At 42.4% G+C, this 19,939-nt stretch overlaps 1 protein-coding gene across 3 annotated transcripts in view; it reads right to left on the bottom strand.

Annotated features, from left to right (window-relative positions):
• LOC133152011 (uncharacterized protein K02A2.6-like) overlaps positions 1-19,939 on the bottom strand; it is a 28,704-nt gene that overhangs the window by 3,812 nt on the left and 4,953 nt on the right. Inside the window, exon 2 of one of the 3 annotated variants that reach the window (XM_061275487.1) lies at positions 10,589-10,652. The exons of 1 other annotated variant lie outside the window; for it this stretch is intronic. In XM_061275487.1, the coding sequence (XP_061131471.1) occupies positions 10,589-10,652 (64 nt within the window). Of the gene's footprint in view, positions 1-10,588; positions 10,653-19,740; positions 19,809-19,939 lie in introns of those variants that run through there. One more of the 3 variants, XM_061275489.1, reaches the window with a different exon arrangement.

Genomic DNA, 19,939 nt, shown 5'->3' with positions numbered 1-19,939 from the left:
ATGGTTCCATTTGTCGAAAACGGTGAGAACCAAGCACTCACATTTTCTCGATGGGAAATTAGCATTCCGTACACACAGCGAGAATTCATTTATCTTTCTTTTTGTCTGGGATTACTGAGAACCCAAAAGTGCTATTTGAATGTTGTAAAAAATAATAATTTTAAAAAATCATCAAAAACATGCAAGACATCGGATTCTTCCATTGCGATTTCATCCACAGCATGTGGGAGTTGCTGTGTTTGGATGGGTTAACCAGCATTCTAGTTTTGAATTTTCCATTTGGGCCTCATGGAATTTTCTAGCCAATTCCAATTTTCAGTTATCTGCCTGGCGCCTGGCCTCCGGGACGTCATTAGGATGCACCTCAATCATGCGAGCCGAGCACGGGCGAAGAGGCGGAGGGACCAATCAATTCAGGCGCAGATGGAACGATCCGACTTTGACCACGTGTAACGTCTTTTCAATGGCGGGTGGGGGCGGGGCGGGCGAGCTGGGGGTGGAGATTAAGTATTCTGGGAAGGACGTTTATTGTGCGGTCACCTATTTGGGAACCCCTAAAGACTGAAATTGAAGTCGGCGTGTGAGTCATGTAGCCTGGATCCACACACGTACACAATCAGGCGGAGACACACACACAGACGGACACACACCGTCAACTACGTACAAAGACAAACGCCGAAGACAAAGTGTTAAAACTGACCTCATCTGAAATTTATTGGGAACGCTCCTAGCGATGATTTGCAACGTTTACACAAGTCCACAGTTGGTCTTGGCAAAACTTTTATTTTGAATGATCACTTCCTGTCATGAGCCCGCCGCCTTTTTTTCGGTTCGCCACCCAACCCATCATTCTGCTGCGGATGTTTCCTTGTTTTTATACTGTTTTTATATTTAATTGTGTATCCTATTTTATCTCTGTATGGTGACCTTGAGTGCCTTACAAATAAAATGCATTATTATTATTATTACTCACTTCCTGTCGCCTATCGGGCCCATGGAAGGTCATATTTTGCCAAGTCTCGAAACATTACGACTCATCAAATCGTTTACTGATAACATTATGATTTTCATCCTTGTTTTTATTGTTGTATTTTAGTTGTCTTGCCAAAACAACACCAACAGAATGCGGCATTCACATCAAGTTGTTGTTCCGATCGATATGCCGCAGCTTTTTTCGGACACTTTAACGACGTGTTTCAAAAGAAGAAGAAACTCATCGTGAGGCAGCCAGCATATTCTTTAAAAAAAAATATATATATATATTACCGGCCCACGGCTGAGTTTGACAGCTCTATGAGGGTAATTCCAACCCCCCTGCAGACGGAATTTTTTGAATTCAGGGAGGTGCCAATAAGAGCTAAATAAATCATACAGTCGCATAAACAAACCCTGCTGCGCAACACCACAATTTACTTGGAAACAAGTTGGATTTTCTTCAGAATAAACTTCACCAATGGCGTAAACAATAGTATAAAGAGGGTATAAAAAGTCTACACACCCCACTACAAATGTCATTTCACAATGACACAATTGCATTTACTTTGGAACAACTTGTAGTCCGAAAAGTACGGTACAAGGTTTTTTGTTAGTTTGCTTTCCAAAACTAACTAGCCAACTACCGACACGTCAAATAATTTAAAAACTATAACTAGCAAGTAAAATAGTTGGCTAAAATGATTATTTTTTCAATTTTAGTCATTTAATTAATGTGAATATTTTCTGGGGGAGAAATTCACTCATTTTCCACACCACAACTACGCAAACAAAAACGTGAGCTAACGTAGCAACTAATCAGCTAGCGACCAAACCGTGATTTCTCATTATGGGCTTTTCGCATCACACCAAAATCTCCTTTTTAGGGTGAAACAAGCCTCACAAGATTTTGTGGCCCGTCGGGACAAACAATCTGTCATTGTTTGGCCGTGCCGCCAGATTGCTTATCTATGATTTACACGCTGCTGTAAAACAAAAGACGTGTGCGGTATGGAGGTAGAAGCGCGCCTTTCTATCGTCAAAAATATAGCTCGGCGTCCCAATCGATAAAAAACAGGTTCCGATTGAAACCCCACGCTGTCAGCGTCGCCCCTCATTACGCTCTCCGGCGTGCAAATGTCACAACACCCCCGCGAGCTCTTAATTAGCATTCTCCATCATGGCGGCACCTCGCAACACTTTTGGCATTTAATTGCGGTACCAAACGACACACGGGAAGGAGTCATGCGGGATTTACACTATTTTACCGTAGTTATAGTTGCGTTCATTCGTTAACACACCCCGGCAGAATTTGTGATATATTGGCATTTTTTTCCCCCCAATGTTTTTAATGATTACCTCATTCATGATGATTAAATTGATTTAAAAATATACCCGAATTAATCAATATTTTCATCAAAATAAACCATTTTATATATGTATACAATTTTTATTTTTTATGACTTAACTAGTTAAGTGCAATTGCAAGTGTGAGGTATTGCAATTTGGAGACAGATTCGGTTTTGAGTTATTTTGTTGCATTCTGAGACACGGACTGCCTATAAACGTCACGCGAATTAAGATGCTTTTATGCTGCACTTAACACATTAGACACCTTTTCCATGCAGGTGAAGATAATGGCGGTGATGGTGGAAAGAAACAAATCCATTTCCATTTCGCAAAACAAGGCAACAGCTCTCACGGCTTATCTTGAGACGCATTAAAACGAGGATGGAATGATAAAAGAATTTGCTTTAAGACCAGCGAGTGGGCTGACTTGCAAGCAGATGGGCTTTATTGTTTCATGATTTGATTTCCGGAAATTCCGAGGTATGGCATATTCCACGGCTGACGAGCTTTTGAGTACGCTTCACAGTGTGAGAGGGGGGAAAACTAATAACAGCCAGCTTTATGTGCTGTGAAATTGAATGTAACTAATAGCGGAGTGTATGTACATAAAAGTGAGTCAGCGCTGATTCGCGATTCACCGTTCAAAACACTCGGTGCCTTGACTTAACTCTTAAAAGTTCATATCTCAAATCACCTTCTCCATTTGAAATGAGTGGAAATGGTATCAATTGGTTCCAGCCCCTTAAGAGAAAAACTTAATATATTTTTATATTTGTGAAAAAAAAACAGCACTTCATGACATTATTTTTTTTTTATAAAAACATTCAGTGACAACAAATTTAAATAGAATGTAAAGACAGTTGACAATGAAAATTCAAAAGGCATCGTGCAGCACATTTTATAATTCACTATTCATGTCAACATCTGGTCCCCGACCTCTACGAATAATATTTGACTTTGTTTTCTTGGTTCTTATTTAATATTTTGTTCATGAAGGAGCATATATACCATGTTTATGCTGGGACCGCAAGATATTTGTTGTTCCCCCCTGCTGTGCTGAGAGTCCTCGTTAGTTAGTTAGGTAGAAAAGTAATTAGATGTCTGCCTGTGAAGTGTAGCAAAGCGCCCTCGGCGGCATCTCTCATCCTCACTTTTTTTTTTTTGCCCTTGCTCTGCTTTTCCAAGTAGTTGACGAATGAGTGGAGGATGAAGGCGGCTTGCATTTTTAGGAATGTGCAACCTACCGTAATTTTCCGACTATAAGTCGCGTTTTTTTACATAGTTTGGTTGGGGGGGGGGGGGGCGACTTATACTCAGGAGCGACTTATATACATATATATGTTTTTTTACACTTTTTTGGGCATTTTATGGCTGCTGCGACTTGTACTCCGGTGTGACATAGTCTGAAAATTACGGTATACGCTCAGGCCCTAAAACAAATAAAAGCTGGAATGACTTGAAACGTCTTGTTTTGGCTTCCCCTCTCATTTTCAGGAACTCTGAGGAGTTAGTGAGCTGTGACCTAACAGGTTAACATCTTGTCAGGAGCCCATAGAGCAGCAAAAAAGGCAGAAAGCCACTTCCCTTTCCGTCCGTCACCTTTTAAAGGTGAGTGGTTTCCATGAATAATGCACTCGCTGTTGTATCACGGGGGAAACTTTTGCAAATCCATTTGAAAGTCTTTTGCCTTCATTTAACCTCAGGCCTCTTAATCCTCAACGTCTGATGATGTCATTCTAAAGTAAATCAGATGTCACTCTCCGGGGGTCCCGTCTTAACTTTGGCGTACGACCGTGGGGAGGCCTCCGACTTTGTGTTGTACCCTTGCAGAACATAAAAGCCTGATTCATCCCAACCTGCGCAAGCTAACGAATGCTTTGCCAAAAGAAGAAAAAAAAAACCTCCCCATCTATCATTATTACAGAGACGGAAGTGAAAATGTGTTTATCTCGCAGCCGAGGGCGGCAACACCCTTCATCATCCTCGAGGTGTCATTAGGACATTTTTCAAACTTTGTTTACTCATCTTCGAGACATTAAGACATCTTGTAATTTACGGCTAATACTGGTTGAAATGTTATGCTAGTTATGACGATGCTACATCATTCGATAATTATTCTTTACTATATAATAACCCCCCCCCCCCCCCCATGTAGGACAGCCAGTGGCGGACATGACGGAGAAGCCCAGCAGATGTGAGGAAACCTTCATTCTAGTGTGAGGAATAATGATGTGTGTTAGCGTGGAAGAAGAAAAAAAAAAAGCCCTTCAGACGACAAGCGCGTAGGAGGAGCAGCTTGGAGATGAAGAAGATATTCATGTGCCAGTTATTCACAAAGGCCGCTGTGATTACATCTTTTTTACTACCACAGGCCTCCTATTTCGATCGGCCGAGTCATCTGATTGTGTTTATATATGCTACACTGAACGAGCTAACATCTCATCTTGGCGCCGACCAGCTCGGGGGCGGGAAGTATAAAAAAAAGATCAAATTCATCCATACAATTCCAACAATATTGATGTTCACTCTGAGCTGGAAAGAGGAATAAAAAGATGACAGTATTTGGCTCCTAAATTACCTTAGAATGGAAATGTTTACCTGCTAACTGTTGCTATGCTAGCTTAGCGCAAGAAAGCTACATTTGAAGTACCGTATTTTCCGGACTATAAGGCGCACCGGACTATAAGGCGCACCTTCAATGAATGGCCCGTTTTAAAACTTTGTCCATATATAAGGCGCACTGGACTATAAGGCGCACTGTCGCCTTTTGAGAAAATTTTAGGTTTTTAGGTGCGCCTTATAGTCCGGAAAATACGGTACTCTTAAATACATGGAACCAGCGCACCTCTGCGGAGACATGGCCGTCATTAGTCTTGATTGGAGCATCAGAGGCCTAATTAATAAGCTCCTATTCTGAACACGCCACCGACGGGGCAGAAACGCTATCCTGGGGTGTCGCCTGCATTGCGAGCAGAAGGAGGAGGGCTAGGAACAAGCGGAGCTCGCCGATTAATGTGGAACATAAAACGGAATTTGCCTCATCAAATTATTAGGCGACTCGCTTCTTAGCATGCTAACATTTGCTAAGCTAGCCCAAACTCATCTCAAGGCATGTTTGTATTTTTTTTTATTATAGTCGAAAAGGGTGCCTTTAGAAACCTCCAAACAGGAACTGTGTACTTCTACAGCCCCTCCCTCCTCTTCTCCATCTCAGCATGATGAGATGATTCATCACAGCAGACAGTTTCCTGAGAGCCAGATGAGATGAGAGTGGGGACGCTGTCATTTTCTATCTCCCGACAAAACACACAGAGATAGCGAGAGAGAGAGAGAGGTTCCGAGTAGCTCGCCTCGCCGCCGGAGGCCGATAGAACACAAAGGCATGATGGCTTGAACCCCCACAGCCGACATTTGTTCGGCACTTGTAATTAAAGGGGCCGCGCTCCCCTGCCTGGAAGAGGACCTCCGCTCAACATTAGACACACTTGAGGGATGACTGACGGGGCTTCAATGACTCTTGTTGCTTCTGAGCTACAATCCAATAACGTAACTAAATCACAACATTGATTTTTTTCAAAGGCTGCAAATGACAGTTAAAAAAAAAAAAAAGTTTCCCCACAAGTTTCGAAAGAGGACAATCGTCTGAAAATAAACTGCAAGTCCAGGAGCTAGCAAAGCTACTTTTTGTTTTCGCCGATAATTTCAAATGAAGTCGTCGACGGTGCCCTCTGGTGTGTCCCCAACGCATTTAATCCCCCCCCCCCTCCTTTGTCGTGCCGTCTTTGAGAGGATTTTGGCTCGGGCTGCGTTTCGCCAAACCCAAGAAGCCGCAATAATGACTTTGCTCATTTGCAGCCAAACAGATAAGGGCCTTTTCGCGGGAGTCGCTAATGTGGCTGCGAGCGGCCAAAGTGATTTAAAGCCCATTTCACACTCGGCTTCAAAAGAAAAGGAATGGGCCCAGAACAGCGCCAACATCACTACGGTGGAACTTTGGAGAAGTGTGTTTTCTATTATTGCAGAATAAATGACAATGGACAACTTGGCTTGTTAGGATTGAATATTTTTTAGAATGGATTATTCCATCGATGAATCGGATGAAATCGTATTTTGCATTAGTGTATGGCAAAGCCTATTTTCGTCATTACAGTAAATAAATCCGTTTTAAATTAACTTATTTTTATTTATTATTGTCTGTCAAAATTTTTGGCTGAATTTACGCGACCATGACTTGTTTTTCTCCGATTTTTCTCTGTGTTCGGGTGAGGCCGCAAGGGTCACATAGTCGTCGTTGTTTGAGTCTCCATGAACGTTGGCTGTTTCTCTCCTGACAGAGTTGAGAAATGAGAAATAAATAGAATAGAAATAAATCCCTTCATCCGCGTGGGCGAGTTGGGGGAATTTTTCCACGGTACGCGTGGCGTACGTTACAGCCGTTAGCCGGGTGAAAAGGGCCGAAACTTGCAACTTTCAAATTATATTGCTGTGTTTTTTTACGCCGTTTTAATAAGTGCTTGCACCGCTCGCCTTTCCCGCTAACTTCTATATTTATCCCTTTGACAGGAAAAGAAGCAGCCGGGAAGTGCCTTTCCGTTCAATTAGAGCTTCTCGGTTCCCACGCGGCTGCCACAGCTGTCAACATGACTGCGGCTCAAACCGGCGCCCGTACAGACCCAATTTATTCCAAACGGACTTTAATAACAATTGAAAGTGTTTACATATCAGCACAATACATATTTGACCATTTTTTTCTTTCCTTGTAACATTCCAATTTAAATCTCGAAAAAATAATGGTTTTTTTTTGTTTTGGCTTTTCTCCAATAATATTAAAACGATCTCAAAATTATATACACTTGTCCAAACTAACTATATGTCATTATTCTTGCAACATAATTTTTTTTTTTTACTCGGATGTTACAACTTTTTTCAATCATAACTTTGACACAAATTTACGATTCAAAATTTTGTTTCACTCGTATCATAACTTTATTGACACAAATTTACGATTCAAAATTTTGTTTCTCCTCGTATCATAACTTTATTGACACAAATTTACATTTCAAAATGTTTTTTTTTCATTTGAACACTACAACTTTTGTTTTTCAAAAACAATTTGTGACACAAATTTATGATTGTTTTTAAGTCGCATTCCCTCATATTGACTATATGTAATATGATTGTATGTAAAATGTATTTTTCAAGATCAGAGCAGCTAACCAGTCTTTTCCCAGGTGGCAAAAACATGAGCCTCAAATCTGCCCCTGGGCCTCTAATGACAAAACCTCCTTTATCAGCGACGTCGGCACCTATGCCGATAATCCGACCGGCTTCTCCATCCGAGACATAAATGAGACAAACGCAATCGGACAGGTCGGGCGAGCTCGGTCGCCGTCAAACTCCCAGTAGACTCGTCCGCGAGTTGGCAGGCCGATGCAATTAACGGCCTCCCGCACAGGTCAGAAAAAGCCTTATTGATCCACAGGGTGAGTTATTGATCCGATGTCTTGGCTTAATGATGCATCATGACTGATTGGCCTGATTCGTTATGACGGCTACTTTTGTGATGCAACGCACTCTACGGTGGGTGGAAGCTTCCACCATCAGCTTTTGGAAGACAGTAAAAGATGCCCTGAGATATAAAGACAAAGAAGAATTTAATAATAATTATTCTATTTTTTTTTTTTTTAGGACTCCCATTACCAATTTGACTAACCAAGAAAATCACCAGTGAACAAACAACCCAAACAATTGAACCCCAAAAAAAAAAAAAAAATTATCCATTTAGCCAATTAATTAACCAACCAACAATAACCAACAACCTACTTGACCGGCCGCCTAAGATAACGTGCGAGTGGTTCGGATGCTGCAAACAACAACAGCGATAGACGTCCGCTGCTCACAGAGGCAGAAAAGCCTCGTTCTGCTCTGCTTGCTCCAACTTCACTTCAGCACCCAGTGGAGTGCGGAGCTCATTTCTTCAACTTTCATGAGCACGCCATCGCCTGTGAGGGTAAATAAACGCCCCAAGATATACACAAAGGTGCCACATATTGATTCAGCATGGTCAACCTTCTTTTAGAAAGTGGAAAATTCCACTTGCCGAAACTCATTGTGTCTAACTTTACATACAGTTCCACTCCTGACCTCTAGGTGGCTGTAATGCACATTACGCATAAAAGCTTTATTTTCCAGTCACTGAGAAGATCTGACATTCTACGTGACCTTCGGTGTGCATAACACAATGAACGTGACACACGCACCAACAGCGTGGCCTCGGCAGGTGCGTGGCGCTGACGCCGACACATTGTGAGAGGTGAGCGAGGAGCCGCGGAGGGCCAGGTCTATTTTTACGCCGTGCGGAATTACCTTCTTGTCTGCTGACTATGCTAATTCACTTAGTTGCAAAGTTGGCCAATGATGTCAAGACAGCGCCTCGGGGCGACAACGCTGTCATAAGACGTTTTATTATTAGGACGTGATGAGTGCAAAAAGAATTATGCAAATGAGCTCATAGCATGGATTTAATAATAGACGATTTAGGAAGATGTGATTAGGTGAAACGTGATTGTTTCTATTTGTTATCCATTTCTTCCACGTGTTCATTTAAGCACACGACACACACACAGCCAATTCGGTGGTCTATATCAGTGTGAAATTAGAGCAGGCACTCTGAGTCCATCCCGCCCCTTCAGCTTATCCGTCTTCTTGGCTTCTTAGCCGAGCGGCAGAAAAGCTCCCACCTCCACAGGAAGCATTAGAGCTCGTCCCAAAGCAATTACAAGTTGCAGCTAAACACACGACCGCCGCCGCCGCTGCTTGAAATTATTACGCGACGCTCTCTAGATATATCGTCCAAAGAACTTGCAAACTTTTGTTCTGAAAGTTAAGTCTCCAGGTGGGAAATGATAAACACACAGGGAGTTAATAGAATTATGGTGGAAGTGCTTACGGCCCCCAAAAGAGATTTGCATGATGGATTTGCGGCGTGACATGTTGCCACATTTTACAACACTAAAAGTGATTTCGTGTTGTGTCACATGCTGAAACATCAGAGGTGCCGCTTTTCATTCCGCACTGAAAATTTAAAGTGAGGCCAAGGTCAGCCGGCATCACCTTCTTGGGTAAATAACAAGCCAAGCGCTTGCATGTCAGCAAAACACAAGGCAGCTCACCCCAGCTGGCACCAGTATGAAAATGGAGGTGACAGGATAAGGATGGAGAAGAAAAAAAAAAACCCACACATTTGGAATTCCACTGCGCCTGCGGGAAATCAAAAGTGTGAGCTGCCACTCGGCTCATCCTTCACTGGACGCGCTCACGCCAACCACGACTCACACGGAAACATCCATCTGTCTGAGGTCGCTATAGCTAACAAAATGAAATTCCTAAAATTAAAAAGACATTTAAAATAATAGAATAAAAATGCTTTTTTAAAAAATGAAAACTAACATCTGGCATTTATAGAACGAATTACCGTTTTTTTCCATGTATAATGCGCAAAATTTAACAAATTTATTGTCCTAAAATCTGGGGTGCGCATTATACATGGGTACAAAAAAAAAAAAAATTTTTTTTTTTTTTTTTTTTTTTTTAGAATCCGGATATCATACGGAGGACGCCATTACTGATGCACTTTCTTCTCTGCTGTTCACTTCAAACACGCTCCATACGAACACAATGCTCTTGTATCAGACGCTTGCTAGATCACCTGCTCGTTTGCTGTCACAATGTACCCTACACAAATCCGAAACATTTCTTCGCTATCGAGTTTGCTAGCGCATGCGCAGTGATACTGACCGGCAGAATAACATCCGGTTGTTCCCAAAGATGATCTTTTTTCTGAAATAATTTTACGTTTACGGACTTAAGTAGGAGTCAAAATTTGGATGCGTATTATCCATGGGTACAGGCTTTTTTCCAGCATCAACATGCCATTTTTAGGGTGCGTATTATACATGGGGGCGCATTATACATGGAAAAAAACGGTAATTTGATCATTCTTAGAGAGCTATTTTTTTTTAGCTTTGAATGTTTATAAGATGCTTTTAGGTGTCGTGTGTACGAAATTAAACTGGCCTTGCTTAATGTAAACATTTTCCCATTCACATACACACGACACAAAGTTCCATTTGCCCATTCACATCAGAAACAAGTTTGTCCCTTCCCAACATCGGCGAGTTCATTCCCCTAAATCGTAAATATGTATTTTTATACGCGGCGGCGTCAAATAAACACACTGCTGACTCGTACCTGCGCCGTCACTCACTTTGCACGTCGCCTCGGCCGCTTTGAAGGATTTGGATGACATGCACGACTTCTCCGCCGCCGACCTGCAGTCAATAAAGGAGGAACAAGTCGAGCGTGGAAATGAGAAGCAGTTGAGAAGAAGCCACACGGGTACAAAAAAAAAAAATGGATGCATATATTCAGCATAAGTGCGTGCGTGCCATTGTCACTCAGTTCATCTCCCTGCCTCCTCTCTCGTTGCACTGTTTGGTGGACCGTTAAACTTGAAGCAATTCCAACGTGAGGCTGCCCCCGGTTATGCAAGTCGAATCGTTTGCCCTCAAGTTGTAAATAATACAAATAAAAACATCAACACAACTGTATTAGCGGGTGTATATACAAGGAGGGACGCACAACATGTTATTTCTGTCCCACTGTGTGTCTCCATGGTAACGCAAGACCGTTACGGGAATAGTTGGCCGGATAACTAGCTAGCAACAGACAGTTTTCAAACTTGAGAGACAAACTAGCTTAGCGCTAGCTAGGATGAGGCTAGTACTTTTGAGATGGATTTAAAATTAGACCAAAAAGTACAGCACCCAAATACTATGACATCCACCACGTATATCGGCAGAGCGCAGAACTTTTCTGCCTGTGCCAAATTCACCCAAATCATGTGACACTACCTGCGCCACAACTTAGACCTCCTTTTATCCGGCTCAAAAATTTCCAAACAAGCTCAACTAGACTTTCGGATGTTGAAACTAGTTTTTTGTTGAGCACTCAAAAGTGTTAAGGGAGCAAAAAAATAAATGATTTCACACATTTGACTTTTTGTTTGAATTAATTGGACGATTAAAACTTCTTTGTCGTTCGGCCACGTTCCCACACCAAATTCCTCATCTCGAGCAGAAGACGTTTGGGGAAACGCGATAGGTTTTAATGTTATCAGTCGGAATGTTTGAAAAAGGGCTTTCGGTTTGCATTCTCTCTCAAGGTTAACGCTCACTGGTCGCGCTTGCACTCTGCGCTGACCTTCCGAGGCGGCCGCTAATCTTCCATCACCATTTATTCATTGAGATCACAATGCAAGTCCCAATACTTTTGTTCTATACAGGAGGAAAAGAAAAAAAATGTGCATAGAAATGGAGCCGAACAGACGTCATCCGACATAGCGTGACGGTGGTTTTTGCAATCTATCCCTCCCGGCTGGCTCGCCGTCCTCGGCGAATATGTGAGGCTTCAAGGTCGCTCCTGCCTGTCAGAGTGATGGACAAACAATAAAAGGAGCTGCGAGTGAGAAGAGACACGACGTGATTTGTTTGACGGCGGCGTGCCGAAAGCCCGATGGACGGAAGCAGAAGGCCGCAGCGGCAGTAACAAGGCTACTTGAACTCAAAGTAGTGCTTCCGGCGCTACTTTATCGATTAGGAATGGCACTCAAGGAAATACTGTTACGTTAGAGAAATAACTGCAATAATAATGACGCAGCATAATACAAGAGAATGTAACGTTTTATTAAGTCTTATTTCTGAGAGATGTTTGATACCACTTTTGTAGGACTCCTAAGTGATACTGATACCAAGCACCGATACCAATGGATACCAAAAAATAAATAAAAAATCCCCAAAACGATGACAAGTTGTCCTTAAAATTGCACGAAATTAATAACTATTTTCTATTCTTCTAATTTCCAATAGAGGTGATGTGGAGTCCCTCAAGGGTCAACCCTTGGCCCTCTCTTGTTAAATACGATTCGATATTTCGACACAAGGGGTGAAGTAAAATTCAGTTTAATCAAAACAATTTTAAAAAAACACAAATTTCACACTCAAATTATACTTTATATTTTTCCATGAATTACAATCCAACAAATATTCAATTTCTTACGATTTACTTTTTAGCATAAAATCCTTCGAAACAGGACGGCTCAATGCAAACATTTATTATATCGATTTACAGATCCAGAACAACTTTAAAGAAGGATCATTTCAATGAGGTCAGCATATTTGACATTATGAGCTATTTACTAATGCATTTTAAATCATAGCAGCGCGAGACTTCTTCTTATTCCACCTCCATATTTCAAGTGGGGGCAGAATGTTTCATTTGTCTCGTTAATCACTCGTTTCCGTGATCAATAGCGCTGAAGCGTCTTTGCATGCATACGAGATGACTCAGCAAATAAGAGTTCAAAATTAAGACTTACAAATTCTGGTTAAAAAAAAAAAAAAAGGCTGGAGTGCTAATTGCTAAATATATATGCAAAACATAAACAATATTTGATGACAATATAAATTAAGTTGATTTGACATTTAGGACATACGACCTTTACATGCAAGCGTTTTAATCGGACAACACGCTCGTAAACATGTCGCCCGAGTCATTCACATCAATACACAGCAACACACACAAGTACACACACACACACACGTTCACGCAGGTGAAATGAAAGAAAGCAGCTGGAGGTCTTCTTCCTCAGGAGACAGACAGATGGTACAACATTAATTAAGCGGAACGACACCGAGGAGTTGGACCGCCTCACAAAGTGTGTGTATGTGTGTGTACGCCCTAATGTACAAACCTTTGTCAAGAAAACACCCACAGCAGCTTCCTTTGGAGACAAAGGAGAACCTTCCTTAATTGCACTCAAGAGGCTAAGTCCAACTTACTCTTCTGTACTTATAACGCCTGCTGCATGATGCTTAGATCCTACAAATTGTCTTCTCTTGCCGTTTCCACACACATGGAATGTATAAAAGGAGATTTTCCACCTGTAGAGATCCAAAAGCTCTTGCACGTGGCAACCTTTGCTGACTTCCTCGCATTGCGTCTGCTAAATGCCACCAAATGTCACGTGAAGGACTCTCACGTCTCTCTCCACGTCATGCCACAAATACGATTAACAACCAGAGGGGCCGCCGACGCCGTGTCAATCTCAGGCCCCTTGCCGACAACAATTAGGTGGCCAGCCATTGATGGGAACTGAAAGTAGGGCAGGTTTTGTGTGTGTGTGTGGGGGGGGGGGGGACTGGGGGGGTGGACTCAATAGCCAAAAGTCATTTCACGCTGGGGTGCAAAGCAAAGACGATTACATTGGAGAGTGGCGAGGTAAATAAGAGTCACTTGCACTGACTGACAAGTACCGATACTTCCAAAAAATATTAGTGACATGACACCTTTGCAGAAAAACTTTGAAATAAATAAAATTGAAAACAAACTCTAAAATGTATTTCAATGCAAACGTAATGAGGCGAAAATAAATCTTGAAGTTCAGTCCCACATATTTACTTTTGCTTAGTCATTGCCTATAACTGCCACAAGATGGCAGCAAAGCAGTTTTTATCTATTAGATAAGGCCGGATGACGTGAAACCTGCAACAATATGCCACCAGATGGCACCAAAGAGACACATTTTTGTATTAGACAAGGTTCTGGTCTGAGCACAAATTTATCAAATAGGAGAAATGTATCGTCACCTCATTTATATGTAAATATTATTTTGCTACAGAATTGGCACAAAGTATGAAAAGAACGGAAGCTATTAGCAAGAAACGTCAGGCGGACTTTATCTGCTTTTACGTCACGTCTGACGTACGTTTTCAAATGGAAGTCATAAAAGTCAATAGATGTGACTCAAGTACAAGTAGACTGAAAAGCCCACTCAAGAACAGTCACGTATTTGTACTTCCCACAACCCCTATTGACACATACCCGTACACAGCGACACGTTATAAACGCTAATTGAACGACTTGACAAATAGTCCGATCTCGCATTCATTCGATGCAAAAACACCTTTTTATATGGAAAGTCCCGAGTAAAAAAAAAAACCGACGTCTATTCACGGTCTTCTCAGCAATGTGTTGACGCTGCGCCAAGGATCGGTCGGGAATAGCAAGTACTCATGAAACGGCCTTTGACTGACAACGTTTTGTCCTTGCGTCGCTTTGCATTTAAAGGCAAAACAAACCCGCCTGGCGCCTGAAACTTTTTTTTCCAGCTATACAAGTTTGACTTCTATTGACGGCGTCCACTTAACTCGATGGCTGAAAGCTCTTCATGCCAGGCTAGAAAGATGTCCAAGCGCTTGGCTCTGTAACAAGTGCGGCAAAGAGGCAGACACAGCATGTCAGCGGAGAAGCCACCACGCGGGAACCAAGCATCGATTGGAATGCCTATTAAGTAAGACGTCTCTTTGGGGATTGGGGGGAAAGTGAGACAGCAACGTAAACACAGGGCGGGCAACCAGGAGGTCCAATATTTTCTTGTCTAATCTTCAACTGAAGCGGATTAGTCGGCTAGTGAAGTCATGCGTCGACGGATGGATGGATGGATGGATGGATGGATGGATGGACGGACGGAATTGGGTGGACAGATGGAATTGGGTGGACGGATGGATGGATGGATGGATGGAATGATGGATGGATCGATGGATGGAATGATGGATGGATCGATGGATGGAATGATGGATGGGTGGATGGATGGAATGATGGATGATAGAATGATGGATGGATAGAATGATGGATAGATGGATGGATGGATAGAATGATGGATGGAATGATGGATGGACGGAATGATGGATGGAATGATGGATGGATGGATGGAGAGAATGATGGATGGATGGATGAATGGATGGATGATGGACGGACAGATGGAATTGGGTGGATGGAATTGGGTGGATGGATGGATGGATGGATGGATGGATGGATGGATGGATGGATGGATGGATGGCTAGAATGATGGATGGATAGAATGATGGACGGAATGATGGATGGACGGAATGATGGATGGATGGATAGAATGATGGATGGATGGATGGATGGATGGATGGATGGATGGATGGATGGATGGATGGATGGCAACTGCCATGTCAAGATGATACGGATAACTTGCTGTCGGATGGGTTGTTTATCGAAAGGCCAAAAATAAGAGTCTGATAAAAAGGATGCACTGTGGTAGATGCCAAAAGTATTTTTTCTCCATGGAGGGATTCCATTAAAGGTGCGTGTGGGCTGTGAATGACAGACTCCTGAAAGGTGTTTTGTACTCAGACGGTCCACTAATGGCTTCGCATGTGTGCAAATGTCAAGCAAGGTGCCGCGTGGAAATCACATCCGGCCTTAATGGCGACAAACGGAACACGACGGCGCTGGTGCGGAAGCCGACCTGTCATTACAGATTGGCGCGCCGCGAAAGTCGCCGACACTCGGACGGCCAGACGACAGACGGCGGGCGATCCGCCACCATTATGTAATGTGAGCCGTTCGCCGATTATCTTCCCAACCACTTGGAAAATACAGATGGAAGGATGCATGGATGGATGGAGAAGGCAGACGGGAGGTTTTTTCAATAGAAACCCCCGGAAATGGTTGCTAGTACAAACCGACCCAAAACTGGGTTAGTTTGTGATTTATTCATTTGACCCAACTTGTTTTCACTTCATTATTCAAAAAATGCTTATTTTGGGCCCACGTTTTTACACTATACGGTTATGATTCCTAATAATAAAAACCTCGAGTAACAGTGCGCTCCACCTCTACAAGAGTAGCAACATTTTCTCAGCAGAGTCGCTGATAAAATATTAAAAGGCGCTACGAGGTGAAAGCGGCGGCGGGCGTCTCCGAAGGCACGTCGGCTGGCAGGCGCTTTGTTTCCACGCCTGCCAGCCGCCATTGATTTAAAGCCCCGCGACAACGGGAGCCTCATGGCGGGGGGGAACTCATTCATCTCACCTGCCTGCTAATGGGACTGTTAGCCGCCCGGCGCTAAAGCTACAACGCAGCCGTGGGGCTTCTTGTGCGGGAGGAGAATTTGATGAGCGGCGTTAAACTGTAAACACGCCACCCGAATCGGGGCGGGAAAACAACGGCGGGAGATCATTAGCGTCGGCTAGCGGAGCTAGCTTAACGACGACTGCTAATACAACATGAAAAACATGATGGAGACCTTTCGAAAAACTACTTTTTTCTGCTAGATTCAAGACTGAAGCCACATTTTGTTGAAGGATGCTTATAATCAATTTTACCAATGTAAAAAACACGCACATGAAAACATTTTGCTGATGACTCGCATGAATAATTTGACTTGATCTCAGTTTAATTTGACTTTAATTCAATTCTCTTTGCAAAGTGACTTCAAACATGGCCCGTGGAAATCCACGATGATTTTACGATGGTGCCGATTGTCTCGTCCTCACACATGGGCGATCCGCCGAGCGTGCCCTGACGAACCGCGGAATTAATTGGGCCCAATGAATCAAACGGATGATTCATTCACGGCGGACATGTTTTGATGTTGTTGATGAGGCCTGCGGGCCACGTTCTGTTTGTGTTCGCGTCTCGGCTCGCTGTTATCTGCGTGAAATGAAGATGACAGTGGCGGATAAATCAAACTACGCTACGATAACACACGTATTTGAGCACACACAAACACTGACACGTTGTATTGTATCATAAGAAGAAGGCAAAAAAAGTTCTTAATAGTCACACTGGTGCTTTGTCCACTTTTCCTCAGCCTTCCTCTATAAAATAAAATAATTAATATTACAATGAAAAAAAAACAACATACAAAATAAAAATTTTATTAAAAAGTATTAAATTAGAAAAGAAATCCTATAGTTAAGTTTTATTGGGGCCGCACACATTGATTATTCAAGCACATGTTCTGTGACTTTAAACAAAGTTCTGACCAAAAATGTCTACTTTTGTCCAAAAATGCGTGGTGATGTCACGTCGTCCGCCCCCCATGCAGTGGAAAGCGAATGAAAGAAAAGGTGCATCCATGAGAGGTGACAAACGAACGTGAGTGGGTTCTTTTCTTCTGCACCTCCTTCCAGCCAGCCAGCCAGCCAGCCAGCCAGCCGGCCGGCCGGCCGGCAATACGCTCGCTGCATTTCAATCACTTGACTGCAGGTAAGAGAGAGTGAACGATGCTGATAGCAGCGTCGACGGCTGCGCGAAATCTGGACATGACAGGCACTCACTTGCACATTTCAAAACCAGATGCCTTTGATGCTTTCCCCCTGGGGAGTTTCTCGTCATTCATTACCTTTAGGTTGTGTAGTTAGTTTTATAAACGTGAGTTTTAATTACCGTTTTTTTCCGTGTATAGTGCGCAATATTTTACTAATTTATTGTCCTAAAATCTGGGGTGCGTATTATACATGGGTACAAAGAAAAAAAATTTTAATTTTTTTTTTTTAAATTACTATTATTATTTTTTTTTTATAAATAAAGTCATGGTACAACAAAACCAACAACAGGACTGACCGACAAAGTCGTGGAACAAAAAGACAGGGTGACATTACCAAAGACAGGAACAGAATGACAGTAACACATGCAATGATCCAACGGTGAGCGAGGGGCAGACAGGACTTAAATACAAAACACGTTACATCGATTGAGGTGACACAGGAAGAGCGGGGTGACACGAACAGAAACTATGGCAACCTAGACACATAGCAAAACTGGGGACGAGACATGACAAATCTCCCCCGAAATAAAACTCACCTTTCTTCTTGTTTGTTGTCAATCGCGCATCGCATTCAGCCATCCTGCCCAACACACTTAGTAAAATTCATAATTGACGACACATCGTTTGATGCGATGGTGCAATCGATGGTGTGTTATTGTCAAATATTGTTTGTTTTTTAATCTCCATCGCGGACCGGACGTCATACGGAGGCCGCCATTACAGATGCGCAGAACGGTTGCGCAAGACACGTCAGCTATATAAAGAGCGAGAGTTCAGTTCTCCACCTATTAGTTTCAATTCACAGTTTAATTAGCAGTTTCAATCAGCAAATAACAAAATGCGTATTACAGGTAATATTTTATTTCACAACACTTTGCCTTGTTCCTTTCGTCTCTGCTGTTCATTTCAAACACGCTCCATACGACCGCAATGCTCTTGTATCAGACGCTCGCTCGATCACCTGCTAGTTTGCCGTCTGTCACAATGTAGCCTACACAAATCCGAAACATTTGTTGCGGCTCCGAGTCACGACGAGGGGCAAGTTTTGGTTTCCAAGGGTGTTTTTATTCCTCTTCAACGTCTCTCCCATACAGAGCCGCCGTGTGCGCACGGAGCGCGGTGGTGCGTTTAGGGGCAGTCGGAGAAATCAACGCCAACAAAAAAATGACATCCAGCCTAGTTAAGACCATACCAAAGACTTTAAAAATGGGACCCATTGCCTCCCTGCGTGTGTGACGATCTTTGGGACTTAAAAAAAAAAAAAAAAAAAAAAAAAATTAAAAAAAAAATTAAAGAAAATTCATAAAAATTGGGTGCGTATTATACATGGGTACAAGCTTTTTTCCAGCATCAGCATGCCATTGTTAGGGGTGCGTACTATACATGGGGGCGCACTATACATGGAAAAAAACGGTAGTTGGATTACGTTCATAAATATTTGGCAATTGGAGTCATTTTGTACAAACATGATTTGAACACTGCTTTGGCTATTAACTGAAGACAGATTGTTAGAAGTCTATGAGTTGACTCAGACAAAATCATTTATGATTGGCGTAAATCCGGCACTGAGGCCCGATATTGGTCATTTTGCATAAGTACGTAGACTAAGTAAAATAAATGTGAAATAAATCCTAATAAAAAAAACTAGTTTCAAATAATACAGTCATGGCTCAACATTATCCATGAAATTTAATTAATTGTCCGATTAATCGGAAATTTATTTCAATATCGGCGACATCAGTCAGTTCTCCGATATGACCTTTCATCAGCATTGCCGCTAACAAGCTACCAGTCTAGCAAAAAGAAACCTGTCGCAGAAAGCCAATGGCGCTAACGAGCTCACCTAACAAGAGCCAGGGAACATCTGTCTCAGCCAAGACCTGCTTTGCCTTTCATGACATCACATGACATGACAGTGGTGCTGCTTGATTTTCGAGCAGAGCTGCACCATGCAACCAAACGGATTGTTCATCTGGCTACTTTGATGTTGCAGCCAGTCACTTTGCATTAAAAGCTTCTCGCAGACATTCTTTGTTGCCAACCAATAACACGAGGGAAAAAAAAATTCAACTGATCTTTTCATTCATATTTCAGTAGGAAATTGTTGAGATAATGACATTTGGGAGGATTTAATAGTCTCAATTGCAAATAAGATAAGTGCATGTTGTTCAACAATCTGCAACTTTATATTCTGTATTAATAGAGAAGATGCAAGTACCTGAGCATGGAGGAGGTCATCTTCAATTTGTCATAGAATGTTGAGAATAGAATTCTTCTTCGTTGGTGTCTGCGGGATTATATCACACTACTCACTACTGCCTTATGGTGGCCAGAACGGGCACAGCAAAAAGAGGGCAAACTTTACGCTTTACAATTATGTTCTCTTGTAAGATGAGGGTGATCAAAATCGAGATAAAA

Source organism: Syngnathus typhle, linkage group LG3, assembly GCF_033458585.1.
Source record: "Syngnathus typhle isolate RoL2023-S1 ecotype Sweden linkage group LG3, RoL_Styp_1.0, whole genome shotgun sequence".
Classification (NCBI taxonomy): Eukaryota; Metazoa; Chordata; class Actinopteri; order Syngnathiformes; family Syngnathidae; genus Syngnathus; species Syngnathus typhle.
Note: the sequence above shows the minus strand (reverse complement) of the source record. Positions and strands in the feature narration are given on the sequence as shown.